An 18593-nucleotide genomic window follows, 5' to 3' on the forward strand; every position below is an offset into this window, starting at 1 on the left:
AAGACCAGGAGGGGGGCTGAGGCAGGGGTTCTTGGGTAGAGAAGGGGCGATAAATGGAGGCTGCATGGATTTCATGATCCCTATTTGAGGCTTTGTGGAAACGGGAGATTGAACTGGAAAGTTAAACAAGGTGAGGGGGGAGGGGCCAGGGTGGAGGGCTGCGTGAGCAGGTCTGGAGAGGCAGGGACTGGCCATGGGTGGGCCCCCGGCCCCACCACGGCACTGCTGGGTTTGACAGAGGCAACCTTGTTAAAATGCCGAAAAAATGCTGCAGTGGGCGTGGTCACCCAGAGGGGCTGGCCGGGGCGTTGCTGTCCCTCCCCCGCACTGGGGAGCTCCGCAGCCCCTGGGGCAGGACCCGAAGCGGCCTCCAGAATTCTCCATAAGGGATGACGGGGACGCGGTGCGGTGTGCCAGGTGTGGGGTCGTTTGCTTAAATTCAGAAATGGGGAAGTAGGAAGTAGGAGCAGACGTGTGCGGTTGCTTCTGCGCACAGACTCACACACCCACCGCCTCCAGAAGCGGAAGTGGGTGCGGGGCTGCCTGGGACACCCCGCTGCCAACCTTTTAGTGCCTGTGGGATCTCAGAGCCGTGTCTTGGTTTCCTGGGCCGGCCTCCACTAGGTGCTGCAAACCGGCAGACTTTCAATGACAGGAGTCGCCCTCGCACAGCTCTGGGGACGGGGGCCTGCGGGAGAGCCCTGCTTGCCTCTCCCGCTGCTGGGGTGCCGACAGTCCTCGGGCCTCAGGGCCACATGGCCGCCCTGCGGTCCCCCCCCCCCCCGTCCCCTCCTTTTAGGGACACCGCCCCACCTTCCTCCAGGCCAGCCTGCAAAGACCCTATTTCCAAACAAGGTCGTAGCACAGGCCCAGGCTAGGGCTCGGACGGGTGTTCCAGGGACACAGGTCAACCCATCCCATCATGTGAACTCACCACATACTGAAGTGATAAAATAGAACTGGTAAAAGGATGAGGAAACTGAGCTGCATCTACTCTGTACACTGTGGCTAAACTTTGAAATTTTAAGCTCAAAAGGCAGCTCACTCCCTGGTGCTGTGGTTAGGACAGCAAAGGGGGCCAGAGCAGAGGGGCAGAGGGTGGCTTCAGGGGGCACAGGGACCCCAGGGCCTGGTTAGCCCCCCGCAGGGCGTCGGTGTCTCCCCCCATAGTTGGCAGGCATTGGCCGCGGCTGGGCTCCCGGGAGGGGCCGTGGCGGGTGGCCTCCCTCTGTGGCGCCTCTTGGTGTCCAGCACGCTGGCCGTGTGGGCGAGGTGGTGACCTGAGGCCGGGCCGACTTCTTTGATCCGGGCTGAGCTTCCATTTGCTTTGGGAGAAAGTACGGCCGCCTGGACCAAGAGAAGCCGCGTGCTTGGGCAGAGGACAAGGCCCGAGTCCCCACTCCTCGCCAGCGGGGCCACACTTGAGCCAAGGCCGTGTCTCAAACCTGGAAAACTGAAATGCGAGCGCAGCATCTGCTAACAACATGATGCAGAGACAGATGCTTTGCAGTTATTCTGTTGATACAACACGGTATTTTAAGAAAGGCTTTTTCTCCCCTGCAGGACAGCGAAACCAACAGAGGAGAATCGGAGAAAAAGAGAAGCCGCGGGGAGTTTTCCCAGGAGACCCTGGAAGACAGCGAAGTGTTCGGTACGTAGCAGAGATGAGCGCACACGACTGCACGGTGACGGCGTGCAGGTTCGTCCTTGGTGGGACGGCCTCGGCCTTTTAATGCCATGATAAACTATAAATCCATCCTCCCTATTAAAAATGAAAACTGTAGAGAAACATGGGGCCCCCATCTCCCTCGCACAATCCCGTCCTCCTGCCCACAGGGTGGATTCGGGCTTTTATCCCATACCTTCTCCTTACTGGACGACGCGGCTCCGGGGTCCGTCTTGCTCTATGGTGTTTAGTTTCAGGTGCAGGCCTTAGAAAGCCCAGCGGTGCCCGTGAGAACTAACCATCGAGGACGAGAAAGTGTCCCGAAGGCCAGCCGCTTTGGTGGTGATTTGAACCACAGAGAAAGGCTCAGAAGGTGCTGGAAAGTTTCCTGTAAAATCTGACTCCCCTGTAGTGTCTTACTGAGTGTAGATTGTCTCCCTGCATTGTTATACATCTGTGTTTCTCCACGCACACATCCCGTCCACAGATGCGGCCATGGCCCTGCCTCGCCGTGACCCGCTCGGCCCAGGCGCGGGGCGGCCCCTGCTGCAGTGGGGGAGGGGGCTGCTCTCTGTGGTCCGCAGGTCCCTGCACTGGGGACTGGGGCTGGGGGAGCCTATGCACGGCCTGAGCTCCCTGCACAGCCAAGGGCACGGCCCCCAGGAGGGCCCCTGTTGCCAGCCCAGCCAGATGACCTGTGTCCCAGTGGTTTCGCTCCTGAGGAACCTGCTCTTCTCCCCAAATCCCTTCCTTGTCTGTGATTCCAGCCTTCTTGACCAAAAATGCATAACTATAAAAGCGTCTTAGCACATAAGCTACTGGAAAGTGTATTAAGCTTCCATGGAAATCAGTTCAATTGCAAGGGCCATTTAACGGGGATCAGACAGGCGGTCTGAAAGGAATTTCAGCACAGTCCCCAATTCTAACTCGCATTTAGGGATACCCATGGGATTGTCTCGGGAAGGTTTTCATGGGAATCCCCGCCTGGAGGGGGTTCCTGCCTGGAGCAGCGGGGGTGGTGGGGAGGCCGGGAGGCCGAGCAACTCTCAGACCCCCGGGGCCACACTCTGGGCTCAATGTGGCATGATGCGGCATCAGGGGGTGGGGGAGGGAGGGCGGGAGGGTGGGGGGGTTTGAAGCATAAACCTCACACAAAACTCCAAAGCTCATGGGTTTTAGGCTCTCTTTTGACCCCTGTATTCCAAGGACATAGCTATAAAGAGATCACAGAAAAGGGCTTACTACATACAAATGGTCAATTTTGAGTTTTATATGTGAATAAAGGTCAGTTACAGGATTATTTTGGCTAAGTTTTAGGTATTTTTAAAGCAGACATCATCTTTTTCTTTATTCCTCGGCTGTAATTGCTTTGTGACGTGTCGTAACGATGTCAGCCATTCTGTTAGAATCAATTACAAAAAAAAAGATACAAAAAAGATTTGTGTGTGTGTGCATATAATGCACTACATACATGCATAGCTCCATCATGCCATGTTGCATTTAAAGGCAATTGGTAATTAGCCTTTCCTGGAATTATGAAGATGTGTAATTCCTGAAGCACTTTCAAGGCAACTTTCTTAACCCTTTCAAGTAGACTTTGAATTTAGAGAATCATTATCGAGGGTTAAATTGTGAAAACAAATGGAAATGCAAAAGACAGTCCAGCATTACCACTCGGCTGTGTCTGCTCGTGGGTTTGGGCTTTGGGGAACCAGGTCATTTTCCAGTGGACCCATTCCTAGGTGTCTTCTGAGCAGCACACACATTGCACTTGCGATCCCTGCAGTCTCAGGGTCAGGCAGGAAGGAGGGCGCAAGGGTTGCCCCCTCCGTCTCCTGCCCTCAGTGCCCACAAGTCAAGGAACCGAAGCTCGGACGGCTCAGCCAGGCGCACGGACACATCCCATCTCCCCGAGTCATCCTCAAAGAGGAGAAAGGCCTCCAAAAGGGGGCACCACCGGTCTTCTCAGAACGACTGTGGATCCTTCCAGAAGCCGCAGACATTTCGTAACCCTGAGACAAAGCATGCAGGGCCTCTGCACTGCGGTGCCTGGTTCCAGCCGAGAGGCCGGCTGAGGGCGAAGCTGTGGCCACCGCGGGAAACTCACATCCTGGCCTTGCTCGCGCCCACCCTGGCTAATGGGGCACACTCATGTGCAAACACCCAGCACTCTCAGGAAACGCTGGGAGCACGTCACTGTTCTACTGCTAGGACGTGGAGACAAACACGTGGAGACGGATGCTCTCTGTTTAGCGTTCAGGAAAAAAGTATTCATCTTAGAAACACCGAGGCACGTGTGTGTATGAGTGTGTGTATGTGCAATTTTTATATACACCCATCTGTTTTCCTCTCTATCCCACAAAGTCTGAGTTGGCATACAATAAGAAAACACACAAGGAAACGATAAGATATAAAGTCTAGATGAAGTAAGACTGTAAGTATTTATAGAATATAATATTATAAATATGTACTATAAACTACTTATTAAAAATATTTACTATTAACTATTTGTATATAAATATTTATAGCCTACTTTACTTGATTCTAAGACTATAAAGACTAGAGCATTAGTGTCTATAGTTGAACTTGACATTTAGCTTTGCACTTCTCAGCTGCCTAAGTGACCCAAGCAGCTGAAGAGTCCTCATTTTGCATCGGGGCACTCCACCGCCTTTTAGCAGTCTGCTAGTTTTGTACCCCATCTTGTCATCTATAGAAGGCGCGGCGATAGGCCTGCCTTTAAGTTCCCGGTCAGTTCACGCCGGGAGCCTGCAGCCCGGCCTCTCCACAGTGCCCCCAGAGACCTCCAGGTTGTGTTGTTGCAAATGTAGCGATGTGTTTCAGACTGCTTTTCATTGTAACAAACTTCACTAAAAGTCAACAATACAATGCAAAACGTCAGCATGGGAAGCCCGGATACATGATCCCGGCACTCGTATCCCCACACACAGTCGGGGATTTGCTGCAAGGACACAACCTGCAGGATTTAGGGCCACTTCCCTCAGCAGGACTTTGGTGTCTCGTTCCTTATGGTTCCAGGCGCCGGTTCGGGAAAGAGCTGGGGTCTCTGTGCTAAGGGCACCCGGTGCCAGGCCCCCGGGAGGCGGCAGGTCCCAAGCGAAGGACGAGGTCTTTGGACAGAGTGTGACAAATGAGGTCCCTTTATGCTGCTTTCAGTACATTGAGCCTTTACCCCCTTAGGCCTCACTCACAGCCTGAGCGTGTGCCCTCTCCCCACCTAACACATCCCACGTGGATAGCGTGGGCCTGCGCTCGGGTATCCTTGGAAAGTGCTCCCTGCCACGGCTGCATAGCCAGGCGTATCCCCTGAGAATTCTCATGTGGCTTTAAGAAAGAGTCATGGTGTTTTGATTAAAATTTTATCACCAAGAACCTGCTATGAGGAAATATTTTTTAGATGGTATTACAAATAATGTACTTAATAACTTTTACATATATATCATAAGTGTGTTATATCATAATGTAATATCTTTAATATGGCCCGATTGGTAAACTAAGCTATAAACCTAGTAAGTAGCGCTTGTTGCACTGTAAATTCAGCTGAATAAAAACCAAAGCCCAAGGTCCCTGCTATATATATTCCTACCCAGATGTAATCAGTGTCCGTGGCCTTGTCCCTGCACTGCCTTTTCGTGAGAATATTTGATGCTGGCCTTCATCTCTGGCTACGGATGGCTCCTCCTGCCGGCAACTTTCGTCCCTATCTGGGGAAGCCACGCCTCGCGTCGTGCATCTTCGGGGCAGACAGAAGTCATCGAGGTGGAGTCACGAGCTCAGACGCTGCAGGGATTGGCGGTCATCCGTCGGGCCCCTCATCGTTTAGGTGGTTCTGACCGCAGAGGCCACAGAGGGGCACCTCAGGGGACAGTTGGCAGCAAAGGAGGACAGTGCCCAGCGTCCCACCCCGCCCTGCCCGGGAGGCCGTGGCTTGTCCCGGTGTCCGGTTCTCCTGTCTGCGTCTGAGAAGTACGTCGGCTCGTATCATTTTGCCGTGCGCTTCGTAAGCATTAAAGCCCCAAGGGACTGCCCGGCTGTCGCGGTACCCGGCGACCTCCAGGCCCCGGGCCTCTGTCCGCTTCCCTTTTGAGTGTGAGCCGGTGTGGAGCGACCTTCCGCTGAGGAGGGCAGCGTCCGGGTGGCCAGCTGAGGTCTGACGGCCTTCAGCGTGACGTCGTAAGACCAGATTAAGCATGCCACTATGTGGTTTATTACTGGGATTGTCAGCAGAGGGGAGGAAAGCAGATGGCTCTCAGTGCGGCCTCCCGTGGCCCCGCTCCGCCGGCTTCAGAACCCCAACCTGGCCCAGAACTGCACTTTCTCTAGTCAAGCCCCTGAAACCATCCGCTTCTGGGGAAATCTGATGGACAACGGTGGCAGGAGTGCGGAGAGGCTGAAATACGAATTCGCTGCCGTTCCCACTTGACTCACCGCTCATGAAAGGACTTGCCCATCTGATCTCAGCTGTGTCTGAAGACCAGCCCGGACCCCAGAAACAACGGCAGTGTGACCCTGCGAGACCCCGCCAGTCCCCAGCCCATCAGCTGGGCAGGCGCAAAGCCAGCCGTGGGTTTTCCTGTAGGCCCCGCTCCAACAGTCCGCCTGCAGCCGACAAGGAGAAGCAGGCCACGGAACCTTCTGGAGACACTGGGCGGGAACAAAGGGCCACCGTGCACTTCCTGGGCCAGTGGTAGGGTCCAGGCCCGGGCCCGAGGCCCCCCGGCAGTGCCCGCCAGGCTGGGTGTGCTCTCATGCACAGGGGCTGCACGCAGCCGTGCAGGGGCCCTCGCGCCCCAGCCTCGATCTCACACGGGCTCAGCGTGCTCCGCTCTCTGGCGCCCGCCGGTCCTGCTTCTCGAGGCTGTGCCTGCGGGCAGAGGGCGAGCGGCCCCATACTGGCCAAGCCAGGGGAAGGGGCAGGACGGGGACCCCCAACCCAGGCCTGTGGTGTCCGAGAGTCGCCACGACCTCCAGCCCCGGTGCCTTCCACGGAAACCCATTTGCCTGCACACGTGCGACTTAGATCCCGTGTTCTAAGTAAATGTGCGTGTGTGCACAGTTTCTCTCTTTTCTGGATGTTCTGCTCTGAGGCCCCAACTCCCCGAAATAGGGGCACTTCAGGTTCTCTAGTAAGCTGTGCCCAGAGCCTGCGGGAAGGGAGGGAGGCTCTTAGCGCTCGACCCAGGTCCTGGCCCTTCTGAGGCTGCCGAGCAGCGGCCAAAGCTGGTCCACGTCGACCACGGGCGCTGCTCCGCTGCCGTGACTGCGGGACGGCGGCCTGTCTCCTCGGCAGGAGTGAGGTAGAGGATGCCAGGGATTCAGGGGCCGATCGGGATCAGCAGCACCCCCGGACCCTCGGGAGGCCGGGGCGAGGCGGGGAGCAGGGCTGTCACTGTGAGTGTGGGGCCCCCAACACGGTCGCCTTGGTGCCCGGCCTGTGGGCTGCTGCCCTGTCCCCCTCGCTGCCCTTGGAGGACGGCACTGGCCGGTGGCCAGGGACACTCAGGGGCACCTGGTGTCCTTCGGACTTCCCATGTAGCGAGAGACAGAAAGCTCCCCATTTCCGAATCCTGAAGGAACGAGCTGCCCCAGAGTCCTCTAGGGCGGGACTAGTTGAGGGAGCGGCCGGCACCGCACGCCCAGCCCTTCCTCTGTGCTTCTGCTGTGAGAGCAGGTGCCAAGGGACTCGGATGCCGCATGGTGCAGGGCCCAGAGACAGCTTTCGGGGTGCGGGGGGTGGCGAGGAGGTGCAGGGGGGCTTCAGGGAGTGGTGTAGCCGGGGTGGGCAGGACACGATCCGCAGGGAGCCTCGAGCTCCGTTGGAGCAGCTGGGGGCTGCTGTGGCAGGAAAGGGCGCAGGGTGCCTCGGGGCTGGCAGCCCCTCTCCGCGGGCTGGCTGAGGAGGGTGCCCCCCGAGCCTGCACCCCCCTGTGCACCTGGCGCCTGACAGCCCCACCCTCCACACGTCAGCTGTTGTGCTCGGAGTCACTTCAGGTCACACCAGCCACAATAGACAACAGAGAGGAGTGGGAACAAAGCGGAACAGAAGCTTCACAATGGCACAAAGAGCAGATGCCATGGGCTGTGGCCGCGGAGCGCCGCGTCCTAGCTGGAGGCCACAGGGGGCAGGCGGCTATCTGGGGCACAGGCAGACATCACAGGGGCAAGGGGGGCAGGCGGCTATCCGGGGAAATAGGTGACATCCGGGGGGACAGCCAACCATCACAGGAGACAGGCGGCCATCAAGGGGGCAGGCGGCCATCCGGGGGACAGATGACCATCCCTAGGAGCAGGCAACCATCGTGGGGGGCAGGCAGCCATCCTGGGGACCAGAAGGCCATGGTAGGGGGCAAACGGCCATGGCAGGGGTCAGGTGGCCATCCGGAGAACCGGTGTCCATTCAGGGGGGCAGACATCCTTCACAGGGGATAGGTGGCCATTGGGGGGGCAGGCAGCCATCAGGGGTCAGGCAGTTATGGGGGCACAGGCGGCCATGGCAGGGGGCAGGTGGCAATGGTACCCCTTTGTCCTTCTCCAAACTTGCCTCTGAAACTAAGCCCTCATTTGCCTGGAGAGCCAATTTGAAAGCACTGCCTTTGGTTTCAGCAGAAGGTAACATGCCGACAGGACAGTTCACATGTCTGTGTGTGAGATTTTATATAGATGTGATGTAAATATTATGAGATTTATTATAGGAATTGGCTCATGCAGCTTATGGGGATGGCAGGTCTGCGTCCCATGGGCAGGCTTCCTGTTGGGGACTTGGGCGGGGCCTCAGGTGCAGCCCCCCAGGAACTGGCGGCTGATGCAGAGCTGGGGTGTCCGCCTCGGACCGCTGGCATCAGCACTGCCCCCTCTGAGGCTGGCGGGAGGAGACGTCGCTCGTGGCTGAGGACACTCTCCTTAGTGGGTTGCAGAAGCCACGGGCCAGGGACGCAGTCAGCTTCCCTTCGAGGATTTACACCCACGAAGTAAATACCTTGCAGTAGCCACCCAGCCCCACTCGCCTGACCAGACTGTGGGAGAATGACCCGGCCACGTGGACACAGGGGCTTCACCGTCACACCCTGTGTGGACAGGGCCTGCAGAGAGCTCCAGGCCACTCAGCCATTCGGGAGTTAAGTGTCAGCGGGCCCGTGGTTCAGCCAAACTCCGTGACTACCGTGGGCCCGTGGGCCGGCCGCCCCTCCCGAGAGGCCCCTCCCTGGAGGCCCCCCAGGCCCACAGGCCGCCCCCTCCCTCACGTCAATGACAAAGGGGTGGCGTGTTACCGTAGGGCACAGGACGTGACCCACTTTGGGGCCGAGGTTGGTTTTCTCATTAGAAGGTAACAGCGACAAAGGACGCACAGGCCAGCCCAGCGAGGGGAGAGCAGGTCGGAGCAGGGGGCCTGGACCCGTGAGATGGGAACCTCTCATGCGCGGGCGTCTGCATTTCGGCCATTCTTATTTCAAGGCCACAATGCAATCATTTTCCAAAGTTAATGAAACTTACCTAAAAGGTATTTCTTTTACCTTAGATAAGGTAAAATTTAAATTGTAAATGCATTTTATTTGGAAATTTTCCTCTAACTGAATTTTTTAACTTAAATTGTTTCAAAAATCTTATCTTGGAATCTTCATTACGAACCAAAGACACTGTGGGCAGATGTAGCCAGTAGCCCCGGAACTGGAATTTGGTACTAACACGATTTGCTGTTGGTAGAGAAAAGGGGTGGAGGTTTCCTGAGCTCATGGAGGCAGGGTTCCAGAACATTCGTGCGCAGCCGCTTCTCACCTGCCTCATCGCACTTAGGGGAAGCTTCTCCGGGAAAGTGTCTCTTTTTGAAAACACACTGAATGAAATGGAAAAGCACACAGACACCGACACACAGGCACACTCACTCTCACACACGCAGCCACACTCACTCATACACGTTCTCACACTCACACGTCCTGCACACACCCACACACCTGCACCAGCCCACCCACACGCACTCGCACACACACACATGCTGATGCTCAGACACACGCACACACTCAGGCTCACTCTCTTGCGCGCACACACTCCTGTGCATGCCCTTGCACACACGCAGAGGAAGGACGGCACAGGCAGGGCCCTGCCGACCCCTGCGTCTCGCCTCAGGTGGGGAAGGGGGACCCTGGGCTGCGGGAAGGGGCCGCCCCCAAGGCCAGGGACGGCTCTGCCAGGCCACCCACCCAGGTGTGCTTCAGTCGGTGAATATCTTGGTGGTCGTTTCCCCCCCGAGCAGTTGCTTGTCGTAAGATCAGAGGACTTTACACTTTCAGTAAGTTAAAGAGGATAGACAGCGAAGCATTTGCTGGATGAAGCTTAAAGTGGTTTTGCTTTTCCTGTAAAAATGGTGAGAAAGAACGTTGGCCCCGCATAACCTTGGGGATTCCCTCGGAGACGCAGGCGTCTGTCTCCCACATGGTGGTCTGCTGGTCATTTCCAGGGATGCTGTAGATGCTCAAAGTTGTTCTTGACCAGGATTCTGAAAACTATGTTTAAAAAAACAAGCAGCAGAGAAGGGGAGTGGGGGGTGGGGGCAGGCGAGGGGAGGACTGTCACGAATGAAAGACGGATTTGCAAAGTCAAGTCCGACGTGCCGAGGCAGCAGGGGTCTGCCCCTGACCTGGAAGCCCGGGGGCCCTACTCAGCCGCCCTGTGTGGGGAGCCCTACCCCCGGCGCTATGGAGAGGGTCGCCTGGGAAGGGGCCACCCCCACCCGTCCACCCTCTTTCGGGGGCTTGGGCACAGGGTGACTCGCTGTGCTCGCGCTCCCTCGTGAGCAGGCGTCTGTCTGTGTACTTCACAGCAGGTGGTCTCCAGAAATGAGACGGGCCCAGACGTGAGGCCGCTGCGCTGTGCTCGTAGTCTAGGAAGAATTCCTCTCTTGAGTCTGTAGCTGCAGCCATGCCTGTAGGGGAAAATGGAGAGTATCATTTGACATTTAAAATAGATTAGCATGCTATTTTTGTGTTTCGGGTTTTTTGATGGTCTTTGAAAGTAATAAAACATAATTTCAGGTTTTCAGATCTTCCGTTAGTTTGCTACTCCTCTTTTCAGGAAGACACTGGAGCCAGGAGATGGTTTGTTTTGTCTCACAGGTCTGGGAAGGTTTCCACAGGACGATACTGACTCCTAGTGGGGCACACGCCTTCCCGAACGAGAGAGATGAGCAAGGACGTGGGAACCGTGCTGCTGGGTGCAAACCTGAATTTTTTTCTTGTTATTCTACCGACTTCAACAATGCCAAACTCTATGCTCAGCTAACACTCCCACAGGACTTGTTTCTGTAGTTACAGAAATGTGCTTAGTCGGGCAAGTTTAAGTTGGTCATCTGTTACCCAATGAAGGATTTTTTACATAAACCTGCCACGGGACCACAGTAACGGCCACAGAGCCAGGAGTGGCCAGAGTGGGAACTGCGTCCCTGATGGCCACTGGGCTTGGACCACATGACAGACACAAGTGGGCACAATATCCCTTTTGAACCAATTAGGCATAACTCCCAGGTCCCGGTTGAGTCCCCTCACATACGCCTGACGGATGGACATTTCCAAAGAAGCAGAAAGTAAAAATAACCTCTGTTTACTACATGCCACAGAAACTCTTATGCAGATTCCCCTGACACAGACTCCCTCTTTGTATTGCATCCGCAAAGATGCCTTTATTATGTTTAAAGAAGAATTACCCATCCAACAAATATTTGCTGAGCAATTTTCAGGTGCCTGGCAGCACTCTCAGTGCAGGATGCAGCTGTGAGCAAAGCAGGTCCGATCCCTGCCTTCGGCCAGCTTACTTTTTATCTGGGATCAAATCCTGGCTCTACCAGTTCATCAGTGTCTGTGTGTGTGTTTCAGCCTCTTTGAGTCTCAGTTGTTACACTTATGAAATGGAAATTATAGTCCCTATGATGCAAATGCCAATGGAAAGCCCAACAAATGGACTTAGCGTGGTAAATTCCTCCTTCTCCCCTTGCTTTCTCCCTGGCTCCACCTCGACCCCTCCATGCTGCCCCCCCCCCCCCTTACACCAGGCTGTCTGACAACCCCCCACCTCTCCTACCTGCTTGGCCCCAGGTCCCACTGAGACTGGAAGTCCTGGGCACTCTGGGGTCAGCGGTATTCCCAAGCAGGGAGCATGGAATGCCGCATCCATCAGCTCTGCTGGGGGGCGAGTCCCCTCTGCAGACTCTAGAATGGAAGGAAAACGCTTCCACGTGGACGCGTGAAGGGCAGGTTCCAGGGACAAAGCCAAAGGACAGATTTATCACAGTGAAATCTTAAATTCTGACAATGATGTTTGGCCTCTTTCTTCCTGGCATTGCATAATAGTCACATTTTAGGAAATTTAATAGTTAGATTTTTCTTCTAGTTTTTCAGTTCACTGTTTGGCAACACTGCAGTTCTGGGACAGACTTCCCCGCTAAAGGCTAATGGATCTAGAGCCTTCACTGTACAGCTCATGCCTTGTTCATTGACGTGTTCTGGTAGATCTATCATTGCAAGCTCGTTTGCAGGTATTTGGAATGAAATGTTAAATATAGCTTCGCTTTTTCCGATTGCTGTAAGAGGTGATCGAGCATATTCTCTTTCATCTTCTGATTGATCTTCTGCTTTGTTGCAAAGTTATAGTGATACAGCAAAACAGCAAAGTGGAGACTGCTTTCATTGTTCTTATTTTTTAATAGCTTCATTGAGCTATATTTACATACATAAAATTTGCCCATTTTGAGTGTACTGTTCAATCGTACAATATTTAGAGTCGTGACGTCCTCACTGTAGTCTAACCTTACAGTACTTTTGTCCCCTCACACCCTGAGCTGCTCTGCCCCAGCCCCCCCCCCCCCCCGCCAGCCCTGAGCCACCTCTAATCCAGCCCCAGCTCCTGTGGGTCCACCCCACCCGAGCATCTCGTCTATACCTGGAGTCATCCCCCCCGTGGCTTTTTGTGGCCGGCTGCTTCGCTCAGCTCACACTTCCCAGGGCTGTGAGCACCAAGACGTTGCCCCTTGTGTGGCCGCCGAGTCCCCCTGCATGGAGGCGGTGTGGCCCCCGTGCCGTCACCAGCTGGGGGGTGTCGGGGCCGTTTCCGTGGGGGCTGCCGTGGGACAGGCTGCCGTGAGTGCCCCTGTTCGAGGCGCCGCGTGGACACGCTTTGATTCCCCTCGAGAAGATCACCTAGCAGTGAATTTTCTTTTAGCAAAATTTGAGCCCCCAGATGGATTTGTTCATTTAGGATTTCGTTTTTATTCCTATGCTGTGAATTGGATTTTTACCAAACACCAGTCTCCAGAGGTGAAACTCTATTTTGATGGATGAGGCACGTAATCCGTGAAGATTCCAGGCTGGTAGGTGGCTCAAGGGTGTGGACAGTTCATTTCACTAGAAATTTCTTTAGCGACCTCCACAAATTGTTACAATTCCTGGATTATCAGTGAAAACTGAAAGTCCACTTTTCTACTGCTAAATATAATTTATCTAAGCCAATACTTTCATATACTAAACAAAACCTCTACCCACCCATCTTCTAGAAGCTGCTTTTCCCCTGGACTGGAAAGAAAGGTGGGAGGGAAAGAACCAGGAGTTTGGGACATATTATGGGGCAAGTGTAGGTGGTCACTTAAAATGTCAAGGCACTGTGGCCTGTCACTGCCTCTCCAAGTCACGTTTTTAGGGGGTCAGCCCTTTCTCCTACAGCTGCTCTGCCTGGACCAGAGAAATCGGGCTGAGGGCTGGCCCCCCCAAGGATCCAGGTCATTGGTCTAATGGGGCAGGCCCACAGATGTCCTCCTGCGTGAGAGCCGTGCCGAGGGCCTCCTGCCTCAGGCCTCTTCTTACCCTCCTCTACACCATGAATCGAGAATGCTTCTGGAATGCTCTGTTTCATGCAAACTAGATTTTTGCTTATCAGGAAGTATGTGCTTAGAGTGGATGAGAAAAGCTGTCCAGTGATCTGAAGTCATGGAGTGAAGTTGAGTATTTTGCTTGTGAAGGAATAAAGCTCCATTTTGGTTCATTTCAAAACAGCAACAGTTATAGCCCCATTTAGCAGTGCCTCTGAGGCTGGTAGGACCTGGCATTACTAGAAGTTGTAACATTATCACTAAATGAAACAGTGTTAATGTATAAAAGACACCAGCCAAAATTAATACCTAGAGTTAACTTTTAGTTTGGTCCATCAATTTGAATATGTAGCTTACCAACAATTTTCCATTTTCACGTAATAATTTCACATTAATGAAATACCGTCTCTCCCTGAACACAGATGTCAAATCCATCTGACAAGCTTGCTGTGGAACAGTGCTCAACTCTGCAACTGAGTTTTGTTTTGTTTCACATGGGCAGGCACTGGGAATCAAACCTGGGTCTCCAGCATGGCCGGCGAGAGCTCTGCCCCTGAGCCACCGTGGCCCAGCCCTGCAACTGAGTTTTTAAGGCCTAAAGAGTCCTGACACACTCTTTGCAATTTGTCCTGAAAAATGCCTCCTCAGAAAGAAATGTGCAGCCCACTTTTGAATTTTTAGAATTGTGTAGGATGTATTGTTCTTCGTTTTTCTGTTTGTTGTCTTCTTGTTATTTAAGCAATTCCACTGTTAATTAGCAGTTTTTCCTAATAGAAAGAAAAAATTTGCAACAGTAATTTTTCAACTTTAAAAATGGTCTTACTACAGAGGGTGGAAATTACCAGTTAGCGTGGGATTTTGTGATTGCCCACTTATTGCAATTACCCAGGCCCGCGTGGCCAGTTTCCAAGTTTGTGTGGCCTTAGAATCAACGCTGGACGTTGGCAGTGGCGGCAGGGGTGCTTTCCACTGGGAAATGTGTCAAAGGCTCATTGCTGGGCAGCGAGATCTCGCATGTGGCTGACTTGACTTCAGCAGTACTGTGAAAAATGGATCTAGTGACTCAGTGAGATGCTTTCCATTCACACGTGGTCTGTCGTATTTAGGTGGTGAGGGGAGAGGCTGTGGGACAGTGCCCTCGTCCCATCTGCTTCCACTGTCATTAACTTCCCCCACCCAGTCTAACGTCCCTTTCCTAACTGCAAAGACTCCGGGCAAAGGAATTGATTACTGAGATGAACCAGCTCAGCCATGCAAGTCGAGACTGTATTTACCCATTTATCAACAGATTCTCATCTGTGAATCTTCTCATAGGGCCATCTTCACACCCACACCACAAGTCAAAAACCTTACAACCATCCTAAAGATCATTGTTAAGGAAACAGGCATTTCCATTTCCTGTAACTGAATTTATTTTAAAATATCAGTACTCTTTTTTTTTTTTTTTTTTTTTGCATGGGCAGGCTTCAGGAATCGAACCTGGGTCTCTGGTATGGCAAGCAAGAATACTGCCACTGAGCCACCATTGCCCACCCCAGGACTCTTTTTAAACAGAAGTTTCCTCTTCTAAGTTACATTGATCTTGATTTTAAACTTTTCAGATCAGAATGTTTTATTCACACAGATGATAACCGCTGGGTACTTTGTGTGCGTGAGGCTGCGGGTAAGCGTTGGATTGGATGCAGTGGTGTAAGGCGTGAGGTGCCTGTGCTCCGGAGGCTGAGTCAGAGACGTGACTGGCAGGTGCTTATGAGACAGGATGGGAGAGAGGCCAGGGAGAGGAGCTGGGGCCAGGGGTCCTGCCTGCTGTGGGGGCTTGGGAAGGGCTCCTCAGAGGATGTGCACGCTGAGCCGAGCTCTGCTTGCTGGAAGGAGGCGGCAGGGAGCCAGCATGGTGGAAAGGAGCTGACCCGCCCAGAGGAGGCAAGGGGAAGGAAAGCAGGGCCGGAGCTGCAGCAGGGGTGGGCTCAGGGGGGCTGTCCCCTGGGGGAGGTCAGGAGGACTCTCAGCACCGAGTTTAGGTGTGGGGGGGGCATCGTAGGGGGTGCAGCCTCCAGGCACCTAATGGGGGAACAAGCCAGCAAGAAGGCCACTGGGAAGGAGGGGAGGCTGTGGCTGGGAGTTGTAGTGCCAAGGCCAGCCCCCTGCCCACAGCCCCCTGCCCCCTACCCCTTGCCCCTACTCCTGCTCACCTTTCCACACAGCCCCCTGGGTTTCAGCCAAGCCCATGACGCTGTCTGATCACATGGACCCCCCACCCCCAGGCCCTGGTTCCAGCCGGGGCTCTCCCCCACCCACGTGCTGTGCTCACAGGTGCCCCTTCCCTCCCTCCCGTCCACTGGCCTGGGCTCGGGGCATCTGCCCTGGCCACGGGGCTAGGTGAGCTGGGCCCACAGGGCCGTGGACGGCCTCCAGCCGGAAGGTGGGTGGACGGACACTCAGCATCACATCCTGAAACCCAGCGGGGCTCACAGCGTGGGGAGAGCTCCAGGCACAGAAACTTCATCCCAGATCAGCCTCCCAGCACTCATGCTCACAGTGTTGGCATGGCTGCGAGGCCACGAGGGCCACCTTGGGTCACCACCTCTTGTGGCTGGTCAGGACGGTGACCGAGGATGCCCACCTGGCCGGGACTGGCCACAGCGTCTTTAGGTGTCTAAGGAGCCAGGCCCCTAGGAGGCAGCCCCAGGCCTAGGGGAGCCTGTGCTGGGTTGTCTCCGATGAGAACGATGAGGGTTATGGTGAGACTCAAGGGCACGGCGCTCGGTTCCCTTTCGGTGAACTCGGTAATGCACGCGCTTATGTTGCACCAGTTTATCCGCATGACATGGAAATGTCATCTTTGTACCTAACATAATGTCTTTTTGAAATTGTCGTCTTATTCAAGGTTCATGCCAAAAGACGTAAAAATGCACCAGTATAAATGCTCATCATGATTACATTAGAATTTCCATGAATAAAATTTAAGAGTCACTCTCTGCTAACGGAATAGGTAGGAGATATTTTCAATTTCATCATCCATTCCGATAGCCTACACATCATAAATGGTATCTGAAAATATGATAAAATTACCTCCAAATGATTTGCAAAAGAGACAAAGTAACAAAAAAATTTAATATGCAAACTTTACCATAATAGAAGATACCCAAGAATAGCTGGAGCAGCAGAGAATTAAAGGGTGTTTACGTGAGAGCACGTCTATAAATGCTATGCTGGGGTGTCTTCCTTATTCCAATGTATCAAATTGTTACATCACCTTCTCATAAAATCATGTTTTATGGCCTGAGGACTTTCTAAGTATTTCAGTGAATAGTTCTTCACTCGAAGAGTTTTAAAGTTATTTATGTCCTTACGGGACAGCGGTGGCTGACACTGGCTGGCACGGGGCTGGCCTCGTGTCAGCACTTTGTCGAGCTGAGGCAGTTTCTGAAAAGCAGACATTGTGTCGCAGCTGACCCCATCGAGCCGTGCGCGCCGGGCCAGGGAGGGCCGCAGAGCAGATCTGCGACTGTGCCTGAGCAAGGCTAAAAAGAACTCCTCCTTTCACTCCGCCCCGGTCCTCCGTGCCTCCCGCACTGCACACGGGGCCAGGGGTGGTGTGTCCTGCTAGCGGAAGTGCAGGCAGGGCGGTGCGCCGGGGCCAGAAAGGAGGGCAGTGGTTGGTTTTCACCAAAATCCTTTGTCATTGCGTTTTGGAGAGTGCATACTTTTGTCTTCTGGCTTTTTAACAGCCTTGTGTGTCAAGCCACAAAGCTTCTCCAGGGCAAATGATATAGGGTGTGGTTTTTTGGGTAGTTTTATTTATTGTTATTATTTTTGAATTAGAGAAGCTGTAGGTTTACAGAAAAATCATGTAAAACATACCGGATTCCCATACACCCCTTGTTGTTCTTTGTGTGAGTGAGTGTGTGGTACCTTTGTTACGAGTGATGAAGGACTATTGGAGTGGGCAGGTAATATCTGACCAAAGGTTCTCAAACTAGCAGCTCAAAAGCCCGACTGAAGCTGAGGTGCGCCAGCCGTCAGCTCTCTCTTGTTGGGGCCGCCTGGCTCGCGCCTCCTGCCCTCAGAACTTGGAATCACGTTAGAGGTCAGGGCAGCGCCGCGGGCTTCTGGAAAGGGCCGGGGGGCAGAGTTTAGGCTTTGGGGCCACGTGGCCTTGGTCTGCTACTCGACTCGGCCATCGGAGCAGGAAAACGGCCGAGACTATGACCTCTGTGCGTGAGCAGTGCTCTGCGCTGATAAAACTTTATTTCTGGACACTGAAATTTGAATTTCATGTCATTTTCACATGCCATGAGATACTATTCTTCTTTTGATTTTTGTTCAATCATTTAAAAAGGTGAAAGAACATTCTTCGCTCCCAGGCTGTCCAAAAGCAGAGGGTGCAGCGGACTTGCCGTGCAGGCCGAGGTTTGCCACGCTGCCCTGGATGATGCAAAGCCTCCGCTAGCCAGGGAGACCCCCAGGGTTTCTGCTCAGTCCACAAAAGGGGGACATCTGCTGTAAGCTAGTCATAAAATTCCTTAGGCGTAAAAGTGCCGTGGAAAACACTAGCAGCCAAACCCATCATATTAATTGCTGGATTAGTAATTCCTTCTTTAGGCATAGTTCACCTATATGTGTGTCCTTACAGGCACTCATGCTCACACATACACACTCAGAGATGCACATATATTCACACATGCTTGTGTATATAAATGCACGTTATATACATTTATATACACATATGCACACACGCATAGTCACACACACTTGCACATTTGTTGCATGCATATACATATACATATACAGCAACTGCTCCATGCCAACTGCTGGGCTAGGTCCTGGGGATTCAGGGAGAGTGGAACAGACACAGCCACTGATCTGGGTATGTCCAGTTCACAGAGACCCCATCGGGGGGGGGTGACAGAGGAACACTGCCTGTGACCTCAGAAAGCTCGCTTTGCCTTTTCCCGTGTGCTGAGAGGAGGAGGCCTGGCCCTCCGGTGTAGGTCGTGGTGGTGGCGTGTGCGCCTGCTGCGCAGCGGCGTTTTGTCCTGACACGTGGTCAATTTC

The 18593-nt window shown here is 53.7% G+C and overlaps 1 protein-coding gene across 4 annotated transcripts in view; it reads left to right on the plus strand.

Moving 5' to 3' along the window:
- The window catches only part of MBP (myelin basic protein), a 104295-nt gene that overhangs the window by 43021 nt on the left and 42681 nt on the right, over window positions 1–18593 (plus strand). For all 4 annotated transcript variants that reach the window (XM_077135193.1, XM_077135195.1, XM_077135192.1 and 1 more), the window contains exon 3: window positions 1564–1651. In XM_077135193.1, coding sequence (XP_076991308.1) covers window positions 1564–1651 — 88 coding nt within the window. The remainder of the gene's footprint in view (window positions 1–1563; window positions 1652–18593) is intronic.

Source organism: Tamandua tetradactyla, chromosome 18 (assembly GCF_023851605.1).
Source record: "Tamandua tetradactyla isolate mTamTet1 chromosome 18, mTamTet1.pri, whole genome shotgun sequence".
NCBI lineage: Eukaryota > Metazoa > Chordata > Mammalia > Pilosa > Myrmecophagidae > Tamandua > Tamandua tetradactyla.